The 27,495-nt window shown below is 39.8% G+C and overlaps 1 protein-coding gene across 12 annotated transcripts in view; it reads left to right on the top strand.

The window, feature by feature from the left end:
* epb41l2 (erythrocyte membrane protein band 4.1 like 2) overlaps positions 1-27,495 on the top strand; it is a 195,604-nt gene that overhangs the window by 84,020 nt on the left and 84,089 nt on the right. For all 12 annotated transcript variants that reach the window (XM_063034592.1, XM_063034657.1, XM_063034648.1 and 9 more), the window contains 4 exons: positions 2,218-2,439; positions 19,568-19,672; positions 24,172-24,214; positions 25,462-25,537. In XM_063034592.1, coding sequence (XP_062890662.1) covers positions 2,218-2,439; positions 19,568-19,672; positions 24,172-24,214; positions 25,462-25,537 — 446 coding nt within the window. The remainder of the gene's footprint in view (positions 1-2,217; positions 2,440-19,567; positions 19,673-24,171; positions 24,215-25,461; positions 25,538-27,495) is intronic.

Raw genomic sequence — 27,495 nt, 5'->3', positions numbered from 1 at the left:
GATGAGTGTATGTTCATTACCCTGCAATAGACCCAAGATGGAGGTGAAGAATTTGATTATATGCATAGGCTGAGAGTTTGAATTCTGACAGAACCAAAATTATTCGTTTCTACAAAATAATGTGCAAAATTAGCAGCTTTAACTGTTTTGAGTGGGGTAACTGAACTTAGATTATATTTGTTCTTGACAGGAATGTTTAATTTTAACATGGCTATAGCAAACACAATCTGATATTTACTGATTATAAAAGCATTGAGGGCAGAATAAAGCTTTTAAAAAGTTTAGATACTTCAGAAAAGTGGGAAGATAAGTACAGAGTAATTTATGTGGATGTTCAGGGATTGGTCTTGAATCTTGGGTGTTTACACTCTGAATTGTGTTGTGGGTTATCAGGCACATAGTTTAAATACACATCAGTTGAAACAGTACAGTAATGTTGTATTTTTAAAAATTGATACTCATTGAAAGCATGTACATTATCACAAGGCTATCTCAGCATTGTACACAATTAACATCAAATCAAATAAGAGAGAGCAGTGGGATGATGAGCCCTGAGGAACTTGTGACCGGGGAAGGGGAGGAAGGATGTTTTTGAGGTTGAGTAGCAAGATGGGGCAAGGATAGCTTTGACAAGACACAGTAGTAGAGTGTAGCAATGGACAGGACCTAGCTTCTTTAGATGGGATGAATAAAGTGAGAGGGAAGAATAAAATAGATGGGCACAGGGGTGGTTGTTTACTATGCAGTGGCAGTGAAAGTAGATGTAGTTACACTTTTAGTGGGAGGTGCAGCTGCACTGAATGGAAGATCAATCCATATGTTCGCTTGTTATTTGTCGTGCCTTTTTTTTAAAAGAAGTTGCATGTCTTTAACATGACTTGCAACTTGTATATTGGCATGTATGTTGCAATTACAGTGGATTCTGGTTAATTGGGGCAGCCACTTATCTCAATCAACTCTAAAAGAATAAATAATTGAGAAAATAGCCAAGATTCCCTTTGTTTATTTGGAACATTATGCTGCCTAATTGGGACAAATGGCTGTTTCCAAACAGCTTCTAACTAGCATCAGTCACACATACTTGTGTGGCCGTTAGATTCTAGTGTTTAGTATGAACAGTTTTTAAGTAGCTTCATATACATATGTTTGTTTTCAAAAAGCTGTGATTTTTGTCACTGATAGTTGGCGAAAAGAAAAATTGAAATGATTGCACTACCTCATTAGGAACTACAAAGAGTTAGAAGTTGTTGACAACCATCTTGAATATTACATTGAAAATGAAGAATTGGAGGATGCAATCATTGAAAGCATTATATGAAGGTAGCCCATCATCTATAGTAGGTGTACTAGGCATGGATTTTGTTCATTAATAGTCAATTGAAAAGAACATGGCAGTGTACACCGGATGAATTCCTCTGTCAATAACTATCAGGAACTATACAGCTTCGTAAGTACTGCAGTGATTTTGGTAGTGTTCTAATTGGTCTGTATTTCATTTAAATGCATAATTTGTTACTCAGTTAAATGATAGTTTATCTTGTGCCTTTTTAAACTGTTATATTTTGAGAAACTATGTGATTTACAAATTAGAGCTGAGAATAACCCAACTGTGTGAATAAGGAAAGAAAATTGCAATAAGGAGCAAGAATGCATGAGAAAGTGGTGGAAGTATAGAAGTCAGGTTCATGATAGCAAAGGTGAAAGGTTAGCACCAGAGTAATGGCTAGAGTTTTATGCAAAAGAACTGATTGAAACGGCCAAGCCTAATTTAAGGGAGAAGTACATTTGATAAAAAGGAACTCAGTGAAAGATATAAACCTTTCACAGTGAGAAATTTGATTATGTTCTTAAGGCTGTGGATTTGTATTGCATAATTATGACTTTGTTGAATGACCAACATTTGGAATATTGTTTTGGAGAGAGTGCCCATTTTGTTATGATGTATGATCATCAAATATTATTGTGTTCCTCCTTTAAAATGAATACTGGTTTCACATTTTTATCGGCTGATTTGACTGTTGCCGTAACCTTTGTGAAAATGGAGGAGATGGCTTCTGAATCCTTGATTAAAATGCAGTCATAGTGAAAATATATTTTGATTTTGAAATGCAGTATATTGGCTCTTTTAAATAAACTGGTATTTTTCTATTAAGATTTGGGTGAGGAATGTATACTTTGCAACCCCTTGAATGATATAAAGCAAATTCTCTTTTGCAGCCAGATGAGGACAAAAAACTTGAAGAAGCTTTGGATAAGGATACAGATGTGAACAATGAAGAGGTCGTACCAGATGACAAAAAAGATGAGACTAGCAAAGATGAGATTCAGAAAGATGAAGATATAAGCAAAAAATCCCCCCTGAAAATTCCCAGAAAGATTAAGATGGTGCAGAGCAAGGTCTTTATGCTGGATGGTTCAGAGTTTACTTATGAAATTGAGGTAAGCACATCACTTATTTAAAAAAAAATGTTTATCATATTAACTGGTTGCATTATATATAACTGTCTCACTTAAAAAGATACTATGTTGTCTTTGTTAATGATTTAGCACTTGGTTTCAGAATGTGGACTGTATAGATTGCAGTTGTTTTGTGTGTTCTCCAAAGTTTCCAGAGATTTAAACAGTGACATTACCATTTTTATTAGAACCCATGACAGTGATGCTTTTTCATGTAGTGATGGTGGACATTGAAAACTGGATGTTTAATCCAGTTGAAGATCCAGTGCTTTATTCAACAGATCACTTGTACAATCTCCCTATAACAGATAACCTTTGTAAACAAGCATTGCAGTTACGTGACCCGGTTAACATTTTTTGCCTTCTATATACACTGGTTATTATATGTTACATATTTTGTTCAATAAAATAATACCTTTTGGTCTGTGCTGCCTACTTGGGTAGTGTAAAATTGTTTGTAAATAAATGACAGCACTTCTTTCTGTGTAGAAACTTGATTCTGAAACAATGAGACCTCTCGCAATATCGATATAGTAATTCTTGTATTGTTTAATTTCCTCTTAGAAAGGAGCTAATAATTCACAGGTTTAGTGATCGTGCAATCTGCACCCTCAGAATTACCCAGCAAAGCAGATGTTTAGATAGAATTCTTACTGTTTTGTCCAGGTGAAGCTCAATTAAGATACAAAGTAAAAAGGCTTTTTCCAGAATTCAGTGCAGCTTTCATTCGTAAATAATGTGTTTAGAGAGTTTATCTATTAGCTGGAACAGATTTGTGCCTTTACAGATTGATCACTTTTAAATACTGTAATACAAATACTGCCTGTCAGCTCAGATGCAAGTAACTGTATTTTGTGACCAAAATCATTTACAGAAATGTTCATGATCATCTGAATTAACTACTTCAAAAAGAATCTCTTAAATAATAAAGAATCATAAATTATGTCATAATCATCGTCGTCGTGGCTATCCCTCGAGGTCGAGGATGATGGTCTTTGTTCTGAAGAAGTGGCCCACAGAGCAAAGATGCCTGTGCGTGTATTTGTTTAACGTGTACTTGATGTTGCACTCCAAGAAGCACACGATACTTCACAAATCAACCAACTGATTCCAAAGGCATGGAAACCATGACGATTGGAGCTGATGGATTTGTTGCAGCCTTCATCTCCCTTCACAGCCATTGAGTTCGAAGTAACTTCCTCCACCTTTTCCACCGTTGAGGTCTTGGTTGGATTGTTCTTTGTCAGGGACCTTACCCTCGACCTTACCGCCATGGGTGACCCTACCAGGAGCATAGCTCCAGACGGCATTGCTCTCAGGATCACAGGACCACACAAGCTTCTCCACCACGACAAGGTGACAATCCACGGAGAAGTATGTCATAATAGAATTAGGAACAACGGACCGAACAGCACTCTGATATTCAATCTTCCTCCCAGCTATCCTGCAGTTCTTGCTGGTACTAATTAGAACACAAAGTATATGTCATTAATTGGAGGAATGTTCTTTTTATGCATTGTGACATCAGCATGACATTGGACTTGGGTTTGGTACTACTTGCTGATACTCTTATCAATGGTAGACCACATTGATAAGATTTTGTGCTCGCTGGTGAAATCTTTCTCCTGAGGTGGTTTGAATATCCTTGCAAGGGGGACTTGCAAACCAGTTAAAATCTTTATCGTTATGGGGAAAAAAACCTAACAGTATGGAACACACACAAAAGGACTGTCCTGACGAAGGGTCTTGGCCCGAAACGTCGACTGTACCTCTTCCTATAGATGCTGTCTGGCCTGCTGCATTCACTATCATTTTTCGTGTGTGTTGCTTGAATTTCCAGCATCTGCGGGTTTCCTTGCGTTTGCGCTAACAGTATGGAAATGTTTTCATGAAGATTTTTTGTTGCCCCTGCAATAACAAAGATTTCCCCCTGCTAAATGTGTCCCAATAGAGTTTGTGTGGTGGCAGACTCCATTCAAAATAGTATTTTTCTCTTGGTAGTATTAATATGGAAAAATAAACAATCACAAGCACAAAAATATCTCTCACTGCATATCTGGGAGGGCTTTATTAAAAGTAACTTTGAGGCTGAAGGAAAAAGTTTCTTAATTTGTAAAAATGCACTTGTATGATTCTAACTTTTTAAAAATGCATTTATGAGATCCTGCAAATTTGCAGTTTTTGAAAAACAGGTAACTAAGGCTGGAGAAGTAATTGTTTTAAAGTTGACTTGGCATACATTGTTTTTGACAAATTATGTCAGGAGATCAGTTTTGGTCAATTGTGTTTCAGGCCTTTATTTTCGCTTTGAGATGTATACTTGTCTGGATACTTTGTAAATATTGTGAATACATCTGGTAATTACACTCAGTGGCCACCTTTTTAGTACAGCTGTCAACCTGCTTAATGCAAATATCTAATCAACTTATCATGTGGCAAAAATCACGCCTTAAAACATGCAGACATGATCAAGAGCATCAGTTGTTCAGACCAAACATCAGAATGGGGAAGAAGTGTGATCAAAATAACTTTGACCATGAAATGATTGTTGGTGCCAGACGGTATGGTTTGAGTGTCTCAGAAACTGCGGTCCTCTTGGGATTTTCACACACAGCAGTCTCTAGAGTTTATATAGAATGGTATGAAAAACAAAAGAAAAAATCCGATGAGCAGTAGTTCTGTGGGTGAAAACACCTTGCTAATGAAAGGTCAGAGGAGAATTGTCAATCTGGTTCCAAGGTGAGAGTAACTCAAATAACCATGCATTACAGCAGTGGTGTACAGAAGAGCACAACACACTGAATTTTGAAGTGGATGGGCAGTGGACTACAGCAGCAGAAGACCACGGACCTACACTCAGTGGCCACTTCTCTAGGTACAGGAGCTACCTAATAATGTAGCCATTGAGTGCATATAAACTTGTTATTGCTGGGATCTCTCAGGGAACTTTCTCTGGGAAGTTTGTAAAATAAAAATCATTATAAATCAGTTAGAAAATAAACCCAGGTCAAATGATAGCACTTACTTATGCCACTGGAGTTTGGGGCAGCAACGAAGGACCTCCTTCTCTGGCAGTGTTCAGGGCTTCCTTTGTCACGTCAGCAGCTTCCTTTCGGTTTTCACTATTGTCAGTCAAGCGAGTCTCGGGTGGATTCAGGAAGACCGTCGCACACAGATGTAGAAGGATTCTTCATTGTTGTTTCCATAACAGTTTTGTTTTACCAGTCAGGGTTGTTATCCCAGAACTGAACCCCTGAACCTGGAGAACTGGTAGACCACTCTTAGTCTGGCCCTTACCCTTTGATCTGTTTGGCATGGCTGACCCTACCAAGAGCCAAAGTCAGGTGTTTACAGGTACCACTGGACTAGACCTGCCCAGGCATCATCTCTGATGAAGATGGCAAAGTTTCTCATCGAAACATCAATTATAATCGATACTTGTACCCAGCTGGAAGCCTGAGAAGAGTTTATTTAATCTTGGAGAGTGTTTTGAGGAAGTTAGCAGGAAAGTGGATGAAGACAAGCTAGTGAATGTTGTCTACATGGACTTTAGTAAGGCACCTTGTGAGAAGCTGGTTGAGAAGGTTCAGACATTCGGCATTCAAGATGACGATGAGAACTGGATTAGACATTGGCCTTGTGGGAGGAGCCGTAGAGCGGTAGTAGAGAGTTGCCTCTGTAACTGGAGGCCTGTGACTAGTGGTGTGCTGCAGTGATCAGTGTTGGGTCTTTGTTTGTCATCTATATCGATGATCTGGATGATAATGTGGACTAGAAGGGCTGAAGGGCCTGTTTCTGTGCTGCAGTTTTCTATAACTCTCATTGCATAACTGCACATTAAGCTTGGCATGGAAAATTGAACTGAAGAAAGAGGTGCAAGAGTTCCTTGCTGTGCCTTTTATCATATTGGGGCATAGGGTTTGTGTTCCTAGAAAAGAGTCCTAGCAGCAGTGTGTGTAATTGAGCAGAGTCGTAGAAGGAAAGAGTTCAAGCAGGAATTAGGAAAACTACAAGGAGCCATGAATTGTCCTTAGCAAGTAGGATTATAGAAAACTGAGGCATTTTATACTTAAAAGGATAACTAGGGAGAGGTAGGACCTGTCAAGGATAAAGGAAGGAAGTTTTGCTTGTAAAACATGAGCAAGATGCTAACAATACTTTGCGGTGGTATTTACTGAGAAGGAGGATATGGAGAATAGTGGGGCATGTTTATGTCCTGGGGATGTTGAAATTAAGATGGTGATGGTGCTGAGACTCTTGAAGAGCACTAACGTGGATAAGACCACAGTGCTTAGTTAAAATATATCCAAGTTATTGAAAGAGGCAAGGCAGAAAATTGCTGGGGGCTTGACATAGATCTTCGTATCCTTCTTAGCAATAGGCAAGGTCCAGAGGACTGATAAATAGCTAATATTGTTCCTTTGCTTAAGAAGTAAAATTGTTGGGGGAAGCTATTAGAAATGATTCTGAGGCACAGGAATTATATGCATTATGGAAAAGAAGGGCCTGATTAGTGACAGTCAGCATGGCAGGGCATGTCTTACAAGCCTGACTGAGTTTTTTTTTTGAGGTGACAAATATGATTGATGAGATAGGACAGTAGATGTTATCTATGTGGGAAGGGATTTCGTTCCTCATGGTTTGCTGATCCAAAAAATTAAGCAGCATCGAAGCCACAATGACTTGTTAATTTGGATTCAGATTTGGCTTGCCCACAGAAGGAGGAGGAAGTGGCAGAACATAGAACTTAACTCTGACATCCCCCTTGTACCTATGTCCAAGCACCTTAAAACCATGTCCCCTTGTGTTAACCATTTCATCCCTGGGAAAAAGCCTCTGGCTATCCACATGATCAATAACCCTCATCATATGCACCTCTATCAAGTCACCTCTCATCCTCTGTTGCTCCAAGGAGAACAAGACCAAGTTCACTCAACCTATTCTCATAAGGCACACGCTCCTGTCCAGGCAACATCCTTGTAAATCTCCTCTATACTCTCCCTATAGTATCCATATCCTTCCTGGTGACCAGGACTGAACACTGTACTCCAAGTGGGGTCTAACTTAAGGTCTTGTATAGCTTTAACATTACCTCATGGCTCTTGAACTTAATCCCATGGTTGATGAAGGCCCTAACTCCATATGCCTTCTTGACAACACTGTCAACCTGCACAGCAGCTTTGAGTGTCCTGTGGACATGGACCCCAAGATCCTCCACACTGCCAGGAGCCTTGCTATTAATATTTATATTGTCTTCAAATTTGACCTAGCAAAATTAACCACTTCAGACTTATCTAGGTTGAAATCCATCTGCCACTTCTCAGCCCAGTTCTGCATTCCTGCTGTAACCCTCCAGATTATCCACACCACCCCCAACCTTTGTGTAATCAGCAAACTTACTAACCCACCCTTCTACTTCTTCATCCAGGTCATTTATAAAAATCAAAGAGAAGGGGTCCCAGAACAGATCCCTGTGGAACATCACTGGCCACCGACCTGCATGCAGAATACAAACCATCTACAACTACCCTTTGCCTTCTGTGGGCAAGCCAATTCTGGATCCACAAAGCAAGGTCTCCTTGGATCCCATGCCTCCTTACTTTCTGAAGGAGACTTGCATGGGGAACCTTGATGAAATCCATATACACTACATTCACTGCTCCACCTTCATCAATGTGTTTTGTTACATCCTCAAATAATTCAGTCAGGCTGATAAGGCACGATCTGCCCTTGATAAGCTATGCTGACTGTCCCTAATCAGATTGTGTGTCTCTCCAAATGCTCATAAATCCTGCCTCTCAGGATCTTCTCACACAAGTTGCCCACTGCTGAAGTAAGACTCAGTGGTCTATAACTTCCTGGGCTATCTCTACTCCCTTCTTGAACAAGGGAACAACATTTACAACCTGCTAATCCTCTGGTACTTCTCCCGTCCCTATTGATGATGCAAAGATCATCGCCAGAGGCTCAGCAATCTCCTCCCTCCCACAGTAGCTTGGGATATATCTCATCGTGTCCTGGTGACTTAATCTAACTTAATACCTTTCAAAAGCTCCAGCACATCCTCTTTCTCACTCTATATGCTCAAGCGTTTCAGTCAGCTGTAAGTCATCCCCACAATTGCCAAGATCCTTTTCACTGATGAATACTGAAGCAAAGTATCCATTAAGTACCTCCACTACCACCTCCAACTCCATGTACATAATTCCACTATTGCTTCTGATTTGTACTATTCTCACACCACTCATCCTCTTGTTCTTCACATACTCATAGCATGCCTTGGGGTTTTCCTTAATCCTGCTTGCCAAGACTTTCTCATGGCCCCTTCTAGCTCTCCTAATTTCATTCTTGAGTTCCTTCATGGCACCCTTGTAATTTTCTAGTGTTCTAACAGTGACTAGTTTCTTGAACCTTTCATAAGCTTTACTTTTTTTCTTAACTAGAGTTCCTACATTCTTTGTACACCATGGTTCTTTTACCCTCCCATCCTTTCCCTGCCTCAATGGAACATGCCTATGCAGAATATCATGTAAGTGTTCCATGAACATTTGCAGCATTTCTGCCTTGCATTTCCCTAAGCACATCTTCCAATTCATGTTCCCAAGTTCCTGCCTAATACCATCATATTTACCCCTACCCCAATTAAATGTTTTCCCAAATTATCTGCTCCTATCCCTCTCTGGCGCTATGGTAAAGGAGATAGAATTGTGACCACTACCTCCAAGATGCTCTCCCACCGAGATCTGACACCTGACTGGGTTCATTTTCCTAATATCAGATCAAGTACAGCCTCTCCTCTAGTTGGCTTATCTACATATTATGCCAGGAAACCTTCCTGAACACACCTTACAAACTCCACCCAATCTAAACCCCTTACTCTAAGGAGATGCCAGTGAATATTCGGAAAGTTAAAATCACCCATGACAGCAACCCTATTATTATTGCACCGTTCCAGAATCTGCCTCCTTATCTGCACCTTGATGTCTCTGTTACTATGGGGGGGGGGTCTATTTAAAAAAAAAAGACTCCCAGTAGAGTTGTTGCCCCCTTCCTGTTTCTGACTTCCACCCACAATGACGCAGTAGACAAACCCTCCATGACTTCCTCCCTTTCTGCAGCTGTGATACTATCCCTGATCAGCAGTGCCACTCCCCCACCTCTTTTCCCTCCCTCCCTGTTGTTGTCGAAACATCTAAAGCCTGGCACACTCAGCAACCATTCCTGCCCCTGAGGAATGCAAGTCTATGTAATGGCCACAGCATCATAGTTCCACGTATTGATCCACACTCTTAAGTTCATCCACCTTGTTTATGATACTCCTTGCATTAAAATAGACACAACTCAAACCATCTGGCTGAGTGCATCTTTGCTCTATCATCTGCCTTTCTTTCCTCACAAACTCCCTACATGCTGTCTGTACGTGTGCCAACCACCCCAACCTCTGCCTCTTCTCTTCTGTTCCCACCTCCCTGCAAATCTAGTTTAAACCCACAATAGTTTTAGCAAACCTCCCTCCCAGGATATTGGTTCCCCTCCAGTTGAAGTGCAACCTCTCCCACTTGTACAGGCCATTCCTTCCCCAGAAAAGATTCCAATGATCCATGAACTTGAAACCCTGCCCCCTGCACTATCTCCTCAGCCACTCATTCATCTGCAATATCTTCCTTTTCTGACCTTCACTAGCTCATGGCACTGGGAGTAATCCAGAGATTACCACCTTGGAGGTCCTGCTCTTCAACCTCCTTCCAAACTCCCTAAACTTACTGCACAGGACCTCTACCCTTCTCCTGCCTATGTCATTGGTACCAACATGTACCATGAGTTCAGTCTGCGCACCCTCCAGCTTCAAGAATATTCTGCAACTGCTCAGAGACATCCTGGACCGTAGCACCCGGGAGGCAACATATCCTGGTGTCTCTTTTGCTGCTGCAGAATCTCTTATCTGCCCCCTAACTATAGAGTCCCCTATGACTATTGCTCTGCTTGACTTCACTCTACCCCTCTGAGCGTCAGAGCTGACCACGGTGCTGTTGGTCTGGTTGCTGCTGCTTTGCCCAGATGAGTCATCCCCATCAGAAGTATCGAAAGGGGTATACCTGTTGCTAAGGGGAATGACCACAGGGGATCCTGCACTGACTTCTTTCTCCTTTTACCTCTCTTGGTTTCACCCATCTACTTTCCAAATTCTGCATTCTGGGTGTAACCACCTGCTCAAAAGTCTTATTTATCAATTGCTCTGCCTCCTGGATGATCATTAGTTTATCCAACTAACTCCAACTCTGTAATGTGGGCTTTCAGGAGCTGGAGTTGGCTGCACACTGACAACAATAGCTGCCCCGCTTGACCCTTCTGTACTTTTATTTAATTTGCAGTGCTCTGTTCCCACTGCTGATTGGGCCTCTGGAATGTCCGAACGCCTGCGAAGCTCTCCTTTTTTAGAAGCTTCATTGACCTACGAGTAACCTCGTCGCAGTGCTCTGTTCCCGCTGCTGGTTGGGCCTGTGGAACGATATTATTCAGCCTGGAGGACTATGAACATTGGTGGTCCACAGGGATTGTTACTGGCACCTCATGTAGATGTCAACATCTGTAAACTCGCTGTCTGCCCTACTGTATGCAGTCGTGCTATAAAGTGTGTGAACCCTGCAGAATTTTCTCTATTTCTGTATAAGACCATTCTTCAGTGTTTTTCTTAGAGGACTTGTGAACAGAGACCTTAGCAAGATCTAGAGATCTCTGCAGGCCTTTGTTGTTACCCTTGGGCACTTCTTGCACTTCCTTCAACATTGCATGGTGTGCTTTTCGTGTGATCTTTTCAGGATGCCCGCTGCTAGGGACAGTAACAACATTACTGAGTTTCCTCCATTTGTAGGGAATTTCACTGATTACTGATGAACATTCGGCTCTCTAGAAATGTTCTTGTAGTCTTTTCCAGCTTCATGTATCTCTACAATTCTGTGGCATCCTCTGATACACACACAAAAGTTGCTGGTGAACGCAGCAGGCCAGGCAGCATCTCTAGGAAGAGGTACAGTCGATGTTTTGGGCCGAGACCCGAAAAATCGACTGTACCTCTTCCTAGAGATGCTGCCTGGCCTTCTGAGTTCACCAGCAACTTTTATGTGTGTTGCTTGAAATTCCAGCATCTGCTGATTTCCTCATGTTTACATCGTCTGAAAGTTGTTTTGATCGAGGCATGGTGCACATAAACAGATCTTTCTTGAGAAGAGCAGGCTCTGTCAGTAACCTGACTTTGTATGTCTTTTTTATAGGGCAGGACACCTCTACAACCCACACCTCCAATCTCATCGCATTGACTGGAACACCTAACTCCAAATAGCTTTTGTAGGAGACATTGCCTCGGAGGTTCACATACTTTTTCCACAAATACATGTAATAGTGGATTATTTTTCTCAAATAAATGAGGAAGTACAGTGTTTTTTTTTGTTTTTATTTAATTTGGTTATCTTTATCTACTTTTAGGACTTGTTTGAAGATCTGATCACATTTTAGGTAATATTTATGCAGAAATGGAGAAATTTCTACAGGGTTCACAAACTTTTCCAGCACTATTGTAAATGTCTATTGTTTCAAACAATCCAACAAGCACATTTGCCTCCACGAATTACTGTTCACTTATTCTACCTACATTCCATTACCAACACTTAGCCATTATCTTAATGGACTCATCATTAATGCAATTTTTTTTGTTTTCAGTATGCATCTTTAAATTAGAAGGGAAAACAATGCATTTTACCCCACTTCTGAAATTCTAAAAGATCTGTAAGTACATCCTCTGTAAACAAAAGACAAAATTCAGCCCAATTATTCTGCACCACAAGCAACTACTTCAAAGTATTGAACATATTCTTGTTCAAGCAGACATTTGGTATGTTGTCTCAAATTCACTTAAGTGCTTTAATCAAGCAGATTTAATAGATTTAATTTCATAGTCTCACTATGCTTCCTGGCTCCTTTTAATTCCAGGACTCTATTATCACAGCCTATTATTTATAAACAAAGGACTGCATAAGTAAACACATTATACACTATTCTGCAAAAGAATGCAAGCTTTGTATAAGCCATCCTTTACAATCTTATTAAGTGAAACCAAAGCAGTCATGATATAATTTGTTCACATTTCTAAGTATGAACTGCATTTGTTGGAATATTTCCAAAGCCTAGTGTCCAGTTGGAAGAAAAAGTGCTAAAGCTGCAGGAAACACATTCCATTGCTCTAGATGTCCTACACCATGGTGCTTTGAAGATCCCAAGGCTTAACTGTAAATATGCAATAGAGATATTAAATAACAACTCCGTGAAGAAATTTAACCATGAAGAAATATTCAAATTTGATTTTTAAGAGAATTTTTTGCACATGGCGTGCTCCTTAGTGGCAGAGGAAGTAAACAGTCTGTACATCTCGGCAGAGAAATGATGAGGCCCAAAGAATACTATTTTGGGTATTCTTTTATTCAAGAAGTGAAGCCTTCAAGGGCAATAACTAAGTTAGAGCATTACTCCATTCATGTACCAGGTTAAGAATAAAGTCACGAATAGATCAAATTCACCAACTTGAATTGAAGTCAGGAGCACCAATGCTTAACCAACTTAATCTGGTTGATGCTTCTCATTTATATAGAGCCCAAAGATGAGCATCAGAAATCTGTGCACTCCTCTTCTGTAAGTGCATAGATGAAAGAAAAATGGAGGGCTATGTGGGAGGGAAGGGTAAGATTGATCTTAGTGAGATAAATGGTAAGCACAACAATGTAGACCCAAGGATCTATACAGTGCTGTTTTGTGCTCTACGTTCTGCTAGCACCAAGCCAGTCTTGGCATTCAGGATCGTCTCCTTTACAAGCAAGAAACTGTTTCATCCTCCACTTCTAGCAATCTTTTTGCCCAGATCACGCTTTAAATCTTAATAGTTTGAATTCCCATCCCACTCCACTTGTTTTAAAATCTGTTTCATTGGGCTGTCTGAAATCTGAGTGGTGGTGGTAGTCAGTAACTCAAATAATCACACATAACAATAGTGGTGTACAGAAAAGCATCTCTGAACACAGAGAATGTTGAATCTTAAAGTGATGTGCTACGGCAGCAGATCTTGAACATACAGAAATATACTCAGTGGCCACTTTTTTTTAGATACCTCTTGTACCTAATAAAGTAGCCACTGAGTGTCTGAGACAGCACCTTGAGAGTACCAATCAAAAATGGAGTTTGCTCTACCAGTACAACAAGCCTTACTTCACGTTTCTTCATAGACTGTCTGCCTTTTCAGTGGAACTGAGAGAAAATTTGTTTCAACTTGATACCTGTATAAATATGATGAGCAACAATAATGAAAATGCAAAAAAAAGACTGCAGAGCTACAAAAGCTGGAAACTTGCAATAAGAAGACTCAGGTTGGGCAGCATTTACAGAGATGGAGAAAAAGCAGCCAGCATTTCTGGCCATTGAATTTTCATTCAAAGTTGATGATAATTCAGCACTTCAATTTTGCAATAAGACTTCAACATTATTGCTGTGATGAATAGTCAGAACAAAGTAATATACTTCAGATAGTTAAATCTTTACTGAACTGAAAGAGGAAAAGGGGATTAAGAGATTAAAAGCAAAGAGAATAAAAATACAGTGGATTCCGATTAATTACTTTATACTTTATTGTTGCCAAACAATTGGTACTAGAACGTACAATCATCACAGCGATATTTGATTCTGCGCTTTGCGCTCCCTGGAGTACAAATCGACAGTAAATATTAAAAATTTAAATTATAAATCATAAATAGAAAAGGGAAAGTAAGGTAGTGCAAAAAAACCGAGGCAGGTCCGGATATTTGGAGGGTATGGCCCAGATCCGGGTCAGGATCCGTTCAGCACAGTTGGAAAGAAGCTGTTCCCAAATCTGGCCGTACGAGTCTTCAAGCTCCTGAGCCTTCTCCCAGAGGGAAGAGGGTTCAATTAATCAGGCAGACTCTTATTTGAGACAAGTCTGAAAGAACAAAACCTAATTGAGAAAATAGCTGCGATTTTCTTTGTTTATTTGGGACACTATGCTGATCAATTGGGACAGGAGACTGTTCTCAGTTTCTAACTGGCATCACTCATGTGCACTTGTGTAGCCGTTAGACACAACACTGTGCTTAAAGCACAGTTTTTAAATAGCATCAGTTGCATGTGTTTGTGTTCAAGAAGTAGTGATTTTTGTCGCTGGTGAGAAATTCACAGTAAGACCATTCAGAACAGTTTTGCTCACTGCAGTTTCAAGCATTCAGGCATGGAAATGCCAGAAATGGCTGAGAGTTAAAATGAAACTATTTCACTACTTTAAAATGTTAGGAATTACAAAGAATTTCAAGTTATAATCAACTATCTTGAATGATAGCTTTGGTCCCCATTGGATACTCAGCTCTCACCTGTGGCTCTAAGTAGCTGTTTACATGTGACACCCTGGTATGTCGCTTTGGCGGGCAGACTAAACCAGGTGGTGGTAGCCACTGGCCGCAGTCCAGTGAAATGGGGACATGCCTGTCCTAAGCACGTAAAGTCAGCTACAGCAGACTGGGCAGATGAGATCTACAGTGGCTATGATAATGTGGTTAACTGGATCAGCAAATTTGCAGATGACACCAAAATTGGGGATGTAGTGGACAGTGAGGAAAGCTATCATGGCTTATAGAGGGATCTGCATCAGCTGGAAAAAAAAATGGGCTGAAAATTGGGATGTGGAATTTAATGCAAACATAAGTGCAAGGGATCTGGGAATACAGGTCCATAATTTCGTGAAAGTGGCGTCACAGGTAGATAAGGTTCTTGCCACATTGGCCTTCGTAAATCGAAGTACTGAGTACAGGAGATGGGATGTTATGTTGAAGTTGTATAAAATGTTGGTGAGGCCTAATTTGGAGTATTATGTGCAGTTTTGGTCACCTACATACAGGAAGGATGTAAACAAGATAAACAAAGAGTACAGAGAAAATTTATAAGGAGACCTAAGTTATAAGGCAAAATTGAATAGGTTAGGACTGTATTCTTCAGCAGATTAAGAGGAGATTTGATGGAGCTATACAAAATTATGAAGAGTACAGATATGGTAAATGCAAGCAGGCTTTTTCCACTGAGGTTGGATGGGACTGCAACCAGAGGTCATTGGTTAAGAGTGAAAGGTGAGAAATTTAAGGGGCACGAGGGGAAACTTCTTCTCTCAGCAGGTTGTGAGAGTGTGAAATGAGCTGCCAGCACAGGTGGTGTAAACAAGCCAGATTTCAAGCGAAGTTTGGGTAGGTACATAGATAGTAGAGATATGGAGGGCTATGGCCCTGGTGCAGGTCAATGGGAGTGGGCAGTTTAATTGGTTTCAGCAAACACTAGATGGGCCAAAAGGGCCTGTTTCTGTGTTGTACTTCTGTATGACTCTAAAGATATGTTGACTATCCCTCATCAGTCTTTGTTTATCCAAATACTCAAATACCTGATCTCTTAGAATACCTTCCATTGACTTTCCCACTACTATTGGTAGTCTCACCAGCCTATAATTTCCTGGTTTATTCTTGGAGCATTTGTTAAAAAACAGAACAACATTAGTAATCCTCCAATCCTGTAGTGCCTCACCTGTGGCTAAGGATGATTTAAATATCTCTCCTATTGCACTTGCCTCCCATAGGGTCTGAGGGAACATCTCTTTGGACCCTGGGGATTAGTCCACCCTAATTTGCCTCAAGACAGCAAAAGGACCCTCTATTATCTACATAAGGTCCATGACCTCTGCTGCTTTGCTTCAATTTTATAGATTCTGTGTCCATCTCCTGAGTAAATTCAGATGCAAAAAGTCCAATTAAGATCTCACCATCTCTTTGGCTCCATCAATAGATTACCATTCTGATCTTCCAGAGGACCAGTTTTGTCCTTGGCCATTAACATATCTGTAGAAGCCCTTAGGATTTTTCTTCATCTAGTCTGCATGCCTTCCTTTAGCTCTCCTGATTTCCTTAAGTGTTCTCTCGCATTTCTCATACTTATCTAGTACCTCATTTGTTCCTACTTGCCTATACCTGCTATGCACCTTTTCTCCCCCCCTTAACCAGGGCCTCAATATCTCGAACCAAAGTTCCCTAAATCTGTTATCCTTGCCTTCTATTCTGACAGGAAATACAAGCTTTGTACTAGCAAGAAGAAATCTTATCAAGAAGGATGATTTGGGGGGGGGGGGAGGAATCTCATTGAAGCCTTTCGAATGTTGAAAGGTCTAGACAGTAGATGTAGAAAGGATGTTTCCCATGCTAGGGGAGTCTAGGACAAGAGGACACAGCCTCAGGATAGAGGGGCATCCATCTGAAACAGATCCGGAGGAATTTCTTTAACCAGAGGGTGGTGAATTTGTGGAATTTGTTACCACAGGCAGGTGTGGAGACAAGCTTGTTGGGTGTATTTAAGGCAAAGATTTATAGGTTCTTGATTGGACAAGGCATCAAAGGTTATGGGGAGAAAGCCGGGGAGTGGGCTGAAGAGGGGGAGAAAAGGGTCAGACATGATTGAATGACAGAACAGACTCGATGGGCCAAATGGCCTAATACTGCTCCTATGCCTTTTGGTTTTGGGGTCTTATCAAAATTTACCTTCAGAAGGCCTCCCCCATACCATGTACATCTTTGCCGGAAAACGGCCTGTCCCAACCTTCATTTGCTGGATCTTTTATAATACCATCAAAATTGGCCTTTCTCCTATTTAGTATCTCAACCCAAGGACCAGACTTGTCCTTTTCCGTAATTACCTGAAACTAAGGCATTATGATCGCTAGTGTTACCCTACACAAACTTCTGTCACCTGCCGTGTCTCATTCCCGAACAGCAGATCAAGTATCACACAATCTCTCACTGGGACTTTTATGTACTGATTAACGAAACTTTCCTGAACACATTTACAAACTGTATTCCATCTAGTCCTTTCTATAGTATGGGAATTGCAGTTACTATGTGGAAAGTTAAAATCACCTTGTTTCTTGTAACAGTCTGCAATCTCTCTACAATTTTTTTCCTCTAAATTCAGCGGATTGTTGGATGGTCTGTAGTATAGCCCCATAACCTTTTATTCCTCAGTTCCACCCATAAAGTCTCAATAAATATGTTTTTCAGTCTGTCCTGACTGAGCATTGGTGTGACATTTTCCCTCACTAATAACACTACCCCTCCCCCTTTAATCCCTCCTGCTCTTATCATGTCTAAAACATTGGAACCCCGGAATTTTGAGCTGGCAATCTTGCCCCTCCTGCAACCAAGTCTCACTAATGACTACAATATCATAATTCTAAGTGTTTCTCCATGCCCTGAGTTCATCTACCTCTCCTACAGTACTTGCATTGAAATATACGCAACTCTGCACATTAGTCCCATCATGCTCAACCTTTTGATTCCTGACCTTGAGGTCTTAATAACATCTGTCTCCACAACCACTCCACTATCTGTTCTGGCAGTCTGGTTCCCATCCCCCTGCAACTCTAGTTTTAAACCCCCCCTGTGCAGTTTTACTAAACCTTTCCACTGGGCTATTAATCCTCCACCAGTTTAGGTGCAAACCATTTCTTCTGTAGAGGTTCCACCTTCTCTGGAAGAGAGCCCAACGATTCAAAAATCTGACACCCTCCCTCCTGCAGGAACTCCTCAGCCATGTATTAAACTGTATAATCTTACTACTTCTGGCATCACCAGCATATGACACAAGTAGCAATCCTGAGATCACAATCCTTTTGGAGGTCTTTTCCTCTAAGTTAGCACCTAACTCCCTAACTCACTTTGCAGAACCTCATTCCTCTTCCTATCTATGTCATTGGTACCTATATAGACCATGACCTTTGGTGGCTCATCCTCCAACTTAAGAATGCTGAGGACTCGATCTCAGATGTCCTGGATCCTGACTCTCGAGAGGCAACATAACATCTGAGAATCTCATTCTCATCCATAGAACCCTCTTTCTGTTCCCCTAACTAATGAATCCCCTCTCACCGTAGCTTGCTTTTTCTCTCCCTTTTCTTTCTGAGCCACAGAGGCAGACTCAGTGCCAGAGACCTGACTGCTGTGGCTTTCCTCTGCAAGGTCATTCTCTCCCCCCAACAGTTAGAAACATAGTAACGTAGAAAACCTGCAGCACAGTACAGGCCCTTCAGCCCACAATACTGTGCTGAACAGGTACTTAACTTTAGAAATTACCTAGGGTTACCCATAGCCCTCTATTTTTCTAAGCTCCATGTACCTATCCAGGAGTCTCTTAAAAGAGCCTATCGAATCTGCCTCCACCTCTGTCGACAGCAGCCCATTCCACGCACCCACCACTCTTTTTTTAAAAAAAAACACTTACCCCTAACACCTCTGTACCTACTTCGAAGCACCTTAAAAATGTGCCCTCTCGTGTTAGCCATTTCAGCCCTCTGACTATCCACACAATCAATGCCTGTCATCATCTTGTACATCTCTGTCAGGTCATCTACATTGTGTAGGCCATGTTGTTAATGTGTCCAACACCAGACTCTTAAAACAAACACTACTGAGCTAGACTTGAAAATGTGTTTCCAAGTGCATAAAGAAAAATGTTCAATGATGTGCTCAATGCCTCTTTAAGAAATGCAACATCGTTGCTGACTGTTGGGAATTCCATGTCTACTTGGAGTGGAGAAGTTTGTCAGGTGGTGCAGTACTTAAGTTACTTCCATGTGCTCCTAGTTCACGCATTTGGTTTTCAATAGCACCCCTTTCACTTTAAAATATGTTGTCAAAGGAATATAGGCATAATTTTTTTTGAACCTTTGATTGAGACAAGGAATTATTTATCCTTAGATGGCCTCAAACTGAGAAAATGTGTAAAAGTTAACCCAGAGTAACATATGGCAACATTGATTGCAAAAAGATCCCTGTCTTCTGTATAGAGAAAGAAACTGAATCTACATTTTGTTTAAAGCTCTTTGCCAGAACTACACTGTTAGTCATGTTGTGCATTCCCCAGTGGTGTTTTGCTAATATTGGTCATGAGCCTCATTTAAATTGAAATAAAATGCTGTTTTGTATTATTAATTTTTCATGCAGGATAAGTTATAAATTTACCTTTTATTTTTCAGAAACGTTCCAAAGGGCAAATAATGTTGGACCGGGTGTGTGAACAAATCAATTTATTAGAAAAAGATTACTTCGGTCTCACTTTTCGGGATACTGCTGGTGAGAAGGTACATTATAAATTTAAATGTTCATATCTCTAGGTAAAGTTAACTAAAATGGGAGGATTTTAAAATGGAATAGAAAATCTATCTCCGTCACTGAGGAACAAACTAGTTTAAAATCCATTACTTGTTGAAACACATTTATCTTTACAAATAGAATACTGCAAATTTTTAAACACAAAAAGTAGTAGTTGTTCAGTTGCTTTAGAAAAATTTTGACAATCTAAAGTAACCAAATACTTGAAAGCCAGGATCTGCCTTGTTTATGGATTAGTTGTGTCACTGTTTTTTTGCAAAGGAGATGAATGTTTTGCCATCTCAGCATAACTTGGTTGGAAATATTTTATAAAAGATTAATTGATAGATTCCTGATCAGTAAGGACATCAAAGATTGCGAGAAGATAGAATGTGGTCGAGGGGGATAATAAATCAGCCGTAATTGAATGGCAAAGAAGACTTTAATTGAATGGCTTAATTTTGCTCTTTTCTGATGGTCTTATAGTCTTGTTATGGATGCTAGAAATTAAATTAGCTGAACATTGAATATGTCCAGTGGTTCAGGCTGCACTTGTGTGAAGCTGTTAACATCTTGGGTTACCACAGAAAATATACACCATCCTCTGTTTGCTGTACTGTCCCAATAAAAATAGAGGTAAGAATGGATGTGAGATGAAAATTTAGGTGACAATTGGGCAAAATATGATGTAGTTAAAAAGTAAATGAACTTGTTTATTCAATATATGTTTAATCTGGTCGGTGTGCAAGAGACGGTATCTTGGGCAATGAATAAGATATTCCAATTTGAAAGAAATTCAAAAAATTCTTGTTTCACTTGAACGGATCATTGGACATCTTGGCCATTGGGGAGAAAGAAGGCAGTAAGGAATGAATGGCATTTATTGTGATTGTATGAAAAGCAGTGGGAGAAAATGATGTGTTCATAAAGTAGTCCAAGGCGTCATGTAGGCAACATTCTCCTTGGAATGCTGGAAAGGAGGATGAAAATGTGATTGGTGTGAATATTGTCCTTACTTTACATCCTTAAAATCTTTTGGAGGTGATTGTAAAAAGTCATTTTTTTTTGTAACTAGGAAGGAACAATTGGATTAAGTGATTCCAACTAAAGCTCTAAACTGTTTCAAGAACATTTCAATACTAAGTATATTGCAAAAGTGGTTTAAAATGGGAAGCATTTTTGAAGTGAATATTTAAACTTTTTGAAATGTTAATTGAAATAACCATGGCTAGTTTTGCAGACAGTGGTTAGTATGTGCAATATTTTCAGTATGTGCACTGTGCAGATGGGGGAAGAGATGCCTGAGAAAGAAGAAATTTTGCTTTGTGTTAACAGTTCAAGATTCAATGATATTTATATTTTGGAAGTGCTTGTTAATAATTATATTAAACATTTGGCACTGAAGGTCAGAAAGAAAAGCATAGGATTTGGAAGTGCCAACTATCTAATGAAGTTCAAGCACTTTCCCAAAATATTACTTAAATATGTTCACTGCTTCCATTTATCACGTAGAATTTCAGTCACTCTGTTGGAAACAAAATGAAGAAAATCCAGTAATAAAAGATCTGCAATAGATCTCTATCATTAGCTTTCAGTTCCATTTTCCCTCATTCACTTCATGTCGATGGATTTCAAGGAAAATTATTTTTCTTAACTACTGCAAATAAAGCAAATCCTGCAGTTGAACTGCTCCTTGAGTAAAGATGTTGCCCTTCTCCCCCATCCCCCGCACTATCTTGAAAATATTTTTGCTTGTAGTTCTTCCATGTGCTGTGTGGATTGTCTAAGTTTTAAATCAAAAATAAACGGTATTCAGTTTGCTGTTTTCTATTTATGGTTTTAAGATAGAATTTGGAAAAAATAATAATTGCACAAACTTTGATTTTGAACAGGATGAGTGTAGGCAAATAAATTGTGGTTTGTAAAAAAACTATATATCCCAGCTTAGTTCTTGTAATGTGACTTGGAAAATGTACTATCCTGAGTTGTAGGTGTTAACAAGAATTTGCAATATAGTTCAAAATGATCTGTCTTCCTTGCACTAATTGTTAGACGATAGAAGCTATTGTTACTACTTGGCACAGCTTGGACCTTTTTGCCTCTCCTCCCCTGCAGTGACTGTTTTTGACTCCATGTTAAAATGCTAAAAATCTTTGACTTCCAGTCTGCTTTGCTGAATACTTGATAATCTATTCTTCTCATTCAGTTGCCACAGGCAGCTACTTATTAACCAGCTGTTCTTTTCAGCTGCAGCTAGATAGAATGCAAGCTGCATAGCTGCATACCAAGCACCCTTTAGATGTTTCATAAGACTGGCCTCCAGATTAGTAGAGGGGAGTTTATGGTTAACCAAGACATGAGTGTTGTGAAGTACTCCATTTTACTTGGTCTGTCTCCTAATTAGTGTTAACGTTGAGTTTTTCAGGATGTACGGTATTAAAATGAATTGAAGAATGTTACAGTTCATTGAATTGGTAGAGGTCTGGGGAAGAAGTATTTTGTGGAATTTTTGTACCAGAATTAATAAATGCATTTTTAACTTTATTAATAAAGTTCATTTTCATGAGATTATTATTTTCAATATTTTAAATAACTTAATGGAAAGAGACAATGTGAATATATGGGTCTGTTTTGATATCTGAATGCATGAGTACATGGAAAATCTTATGTTGCACTCTTAAGTGGAAAATGTGAATACAATATAAATGTTGAAGAATCAGTTGGATTGTAGTTAGTTTCTAGTCCTGCATTGTGGCAAGCATTTTTAAGCCATTAATATTATGGTAGATAAACTTTCTTCAATAATGGTTGAAGTAATTTAAAATTTTGAAAAATAGTGTATTTAAAGAAGACACTTGTGTAATTAAGGTCCTTTAGGTACAAATGCATAGCAGGTATAGGAAAGTAGGAACAAATGAGATGCTTATGGAGTACAAGAAATGCAAGAGAACAAGGTGAAGGAGAATCCTAAAAGTTTCTACAGGTCTGTTGAGAGCAAAAGAACTGCAAGGGACAATATTGATCCTCTGAAAGACCAGAATGGTAATCCATGTGTGGAGCCAAAACAGACAGAGGATATCTTAAATGAATTCTTTGCATTTGTATTTACCCAGACGAGGAATACAGAGTCTATAGAAGTGAGGCAAAGTTTCATCAACTTCATGGATCCTGTACAGGTTACAGAGGAAGAGGAGGCATTTGCTACCTCGAGGCAAATCAGGTTAATAAACCCCCCAGCACCTGACAAAGTGGTCCCTCGGACCCTATGGGAGGCAAGCGCAGAAATGACAGGATCCTAGCAGAGATATTTTTAAAACATCCTTGGTGACAGGAGAGGTACTGGAGGATAGCCAATATTAATCCACTGTTTAAAAACGTCTCTAAACAGAAACCAGTAAACTATAGACTGGTGAGTCTGACATCAGTTGTGGGAAAGTTATTGGAATGTATTCTGAGGGATCAGATATAAGTATTTGGATAGACGTGGACTGATTAAGGATAGTCAGCATCGCTTCGTGTGTGGTAGGTCATGTCTGACCAATCTTAGAGTTTTGGAGGAAGCTACTAGGAAAGTGAATGAAGGCAAGGCAGTGGATGTTATCTACATGGACTTTAGTAAGGCATTTGACGAGGTACTGCATGGGAGGCTGGTTGAGAAAGTTCAGTCGCTCGGCATTCAGGGTGAGGTAGTAAATTGGGTTAGACATTGGCTTTGTGGGAGAAGCCAGAGGGTTGTAGTAGAGGCTTCCCTCTGTCTGGAGTCCTGTGACTAGTGGAGTGCCGCAGTGATCAGTGCTGGTCCATTGTTGTTTGTCATCTGTGTCAATGATCTGGATGATAATGTGGTTAACTAGGTCAGCAGATTTGCAGATGACACCAGGATTGGGGGTGTAGCGGAGTGATAAAGGCTATCGTGGTTTGCAGAATGATCTGCATCAGCTGGAAAAATCGGCTGAAAAATGGCAGATTAATTTAATGCAGACAAGTGCGAAGTTTTGCACTTCGGTAAGACCAACCACAGTAGGTTGCCATGTCTGGAGGACCTGAATTATAAGGAAAGATTGAATTGATTAGGACTGAATTCTTTAGAATGTAGAAGATTAAGAGGTACAGTATACAAAATTGAGGGTTCTAGATAGGGTAAATGCGAGCAGCTTTTTCCATTGAGTTTGGGTAGGACTACAACCAGAGGTCATGAGTTGAGGGTGAAAGGTGAGAAGTTTAAGGGAACATGGGAAATTTCTTCACTCAGGGTCGTTAGAATATGGAATGAAGTTTAAGAGAAGTTTGGATAAGTACATGGATAGTAGGGATAAGGAGGGGTATGGATCCGGTACAGACCAATGGGAGTAGGCAGTTTAATGGTTTTGGCATGGACTAGATGGGCCGAAAGGCCTATTTCTGTACTGTACTTCTCTATTACTGTTACATTTGTAAGAATTTTTCTGAATTAGATTCATTCTAATGTGCTGTTGTTTGTCTCTTTTAGAATTGGTTGGACCCTGTGAAGGAAATAAAGAAACAAATTCGAAGTAAGTATGCTGTTGCATGATCTGCCAAAGTTGACTAGGGGCGTTGAAGATTAATATGGATATGCCTTCACTGTCATCTTGCATGCCATGCAGGTTGTTCTAGAAATGACCACACTAATGGAGTCAGATGTAAAGGGTTCTTTTTAGTAATGTACATAGGGTTTTATGTTACTGATAATGTTGCTGTACTGAGCATGTTGTGCAAATTCCTGCCCTACACATTGCTGTACTGGGAATTCCTCTGCTGGGAAACTGGCACGAATGCAGCAATGATTCATCCAGACGTTTCAGAGGGCTGATGTTGGAATGAGCAATGCAATTGCTTTGCACTGAGATGTGGATTTGGACTGCACTCTGGCCAGCACTGTGACTGAACATAAGATCTCAGATTTGAATGATATCAAGAGGAATTCTACAAGTGTCAAATGTAAGCTAACTGTTCCTTGTGTTGATAGGCCTATTGAATCTAATGGTCTTTGTCACCACCACATGTTGGTTGTAATGGAAGCTTCTGTCTCTCCCTTTCTGTTAGGCTGCGCAGCTGTGCTGAGCCTGGTGGTTTCTCTATCAGTGCCTTAAATGAAAATATGTTAGATCAGGCACAAATCATTGGAAGGAGTCACAGATGAGAGAGTTTTTTTTTGGAGAGAAAGAGAAAACCCCATTAAATCGAACCTGTCTCTCTCATCTTGTTCCTGTTGTTGATGTATGTGGAGCAAAAAAAGTACTGACTACCAAAGTTTTCAACTTGAAGTTGGTAAACTGAACGCAATAAATTTTTTAGGCATATTGAAGACAATTCTTAAAGAAAATGGCTTAATTAACTATCTGCACTTTAGCAAATATCATGTAAGGAATACCATAGGCATTACATAGAAAATAATTGTTCTATATAATCACGTGTTTTAATTATCCTTGTGAAAGCGGTTTACTAACCACCCCAATTTCCATGAGAATAAACTTTTTTAGTAAAAATGTGTTTAAGAGCTTATAATATTTCCTTCTCCCCAGCATGACTGATTAGTAGGGTAGGGGGCCGGAGTGGGTGAAAGTCAGCAGATGAAGATTTGTTTGTGGATTGAGTGTTATCAATTTATCAGTTATCAATTTTCATGCTTGATTTTGCTGTACTACAACTTGCTGAAATTGCGTAGTTATACAGTCTTAGGCTGGCACATCGAAGCATTTAAAACCACTTTTTTCTGTTGTCACATGTCATTTAAAATGAGAATTGTATGTAATTACAGGTTGTCCTTGGCACTTTTACTTTAATGTAAAATTCTACCCCCCTGATCCTTCACAGCTAACTGAAGACATCACAAGGTATAAATTTATCAGATTAATTCAATTCTTTTGAATGTAATAAATGTTGAAATCAATGTTTTTAATAAAACTTTTATGGCATATTCTAAGTATGTTTTATTTGTATGTTCTAAATATGTTCTAGTGTAAAAGAGATTTTTGGCGAAATAATTTGAATTTCTTCAAATTTGCTAGTATTGACAGGCTTGATATTCAAGCATTAAAAATATTAAAATGTATTTCAGGTCAGTACAGAGATAAGTTGTCCAAATCTAGCTGCATATGCCCAACTAATCCAATTTGCCAGTATTTGGCCATTCAAACCAATATAAGCCCAGAATGTACATCTGCACATGCTGCGAGTCTTTGACTCACTAAGTGACATGTGGTGCTGCATCTGTCGCAATGTTGTATCCCTGTGGCAGATCTAGGTCTTGTTGCAATTTTTCAGTATAACGCTTGGGGAAATTGGTGTTCTAATCATAGAACAAACCTAGAACCATTGTTGAAATTGATTAAATATAAAACCTTGGATCTGATAGATTTCAAAGGGGATTCTACTCGTGTTAAATGTGAGGGAAAGGGTTTTTAAAATTATTTTAATTTTGAATGTTTCAAGTTATTTTGAAGTTTCTGGTCTACATTTTAAAGTAATTATTTTAATACAATTTTAGTTATTTTTGAATGATTATGATAGTCACATCCACTTTGAAATGGGGCAAGTTTGAACGCCAGTGTTATCTTCTGCCAAAAGCCTTGGGGATTTCTAAAGGTGCCTTTATGGTCTGTCAACTGAGACTGAATCATTTGCCAGTTATAAGTGGCTAATTCAGAATGGGGTGCGGGGAGAAGAGGTGGTCATCTTGGGGGATATTGCATATGAAAACAATAAAAATAAATCATTCCCAAAAATGAAACTATTCTTACTGTCTTTATCCCCTTCTTGTAGAGCAATTGCATTTGTCCTTCCTCTTTTTCAATAGTTCTGCAAATTTTACTTTTCAATGTTTCAGGTTATTTTGAAGTTTCCAGTCTACATTTTTAAAGTAAATATTTTAATACAATTTTAGTTATCTTTGAATGTTTATAATATTAGTCACATCCAACTTTGAAATGAGGGAAATGAGAGAATGGTGGCATGGACTAAACCTCTTCCCACCCTGCTAGTTGCCATCCCCTTCTCTCAATTCCTCCATCTCTGCCAGTTCTGCTCTCAGGATGAGGCTTTTGATTTGAACTAAGATTCAAAGAAAGGGTATTTTCCTTCCTTCATCAACGCTGCCCTCACCCGCATCTCTTCCATTTCGCATATATCTGGTCTCACCCATCCTCCCACCACATCACCAGGGATAAGGTTCCACTTGTCCTCACCTACCACCCCACCAGCCTCCATGTCCAGCACATTGTTTTTCTGTGACTTCTGCCACCTTCAACGGGATCCCACCACCAAACACATCTTTCCCCCTCTTTGCCCTCTCTTCCACCCCCCCCCCCAACGTTCTTCTTTCTACAGGGATTACTCCCTACACAACCCTCTTGTCGGTTCATCCCTCCCCACTGAGCTTCCACCTGGCACTTATACTTGCAAGCAGAATAAGTGCTACACCTGCCTCTTCACCACCTCCTCACTACCATTTAAGACCCCAAACTGAGGTGGATGGTATACTGTATCCAGTGTTCCTGGTGTGGCCTCCTGTATATCTGTGAGACCTGACGTAGATTGGGAGACCGCTTCTTTGAGCATCTATGCTTCATCCGCCAGAAAAAGCGGCCAGTGGCCACCCATTTTAATTCCACTATCCATTCCCATTCTGATATGTCAGGCATGGCCTCCTTTACTGTCGTGATGAGGCCACTCACAGGTTGGAAGAGTAACACCTTGTATCCCATCTGGTTACCTCCAACCTGATGGCATAAACATCAATTTCTCAAACTTCTGGTAATGCGCCCTCGCCCCCTCCATTCCCCATTCCTATTTC

This window comes from Mobula hypostoma, chromosome 2, assembly GCF_963921235.1.
Source record: "Mobula hypostoma chromosome 2, sMobHyp1.1, whole genome shotgun sequence".
Classification (NCBI taxonomy): Eukaryota; Metazoa; Chordata; class Chondrichthyes; order Myliobatiformes; family Myliobatidae; genus Mobula; species Mobula hypostoma.
The sequence above is the reverse complement of the archived record's forward strand: the minus strand, read 5'-3'. Positions and strand labels throughout refer to the sequence as shown.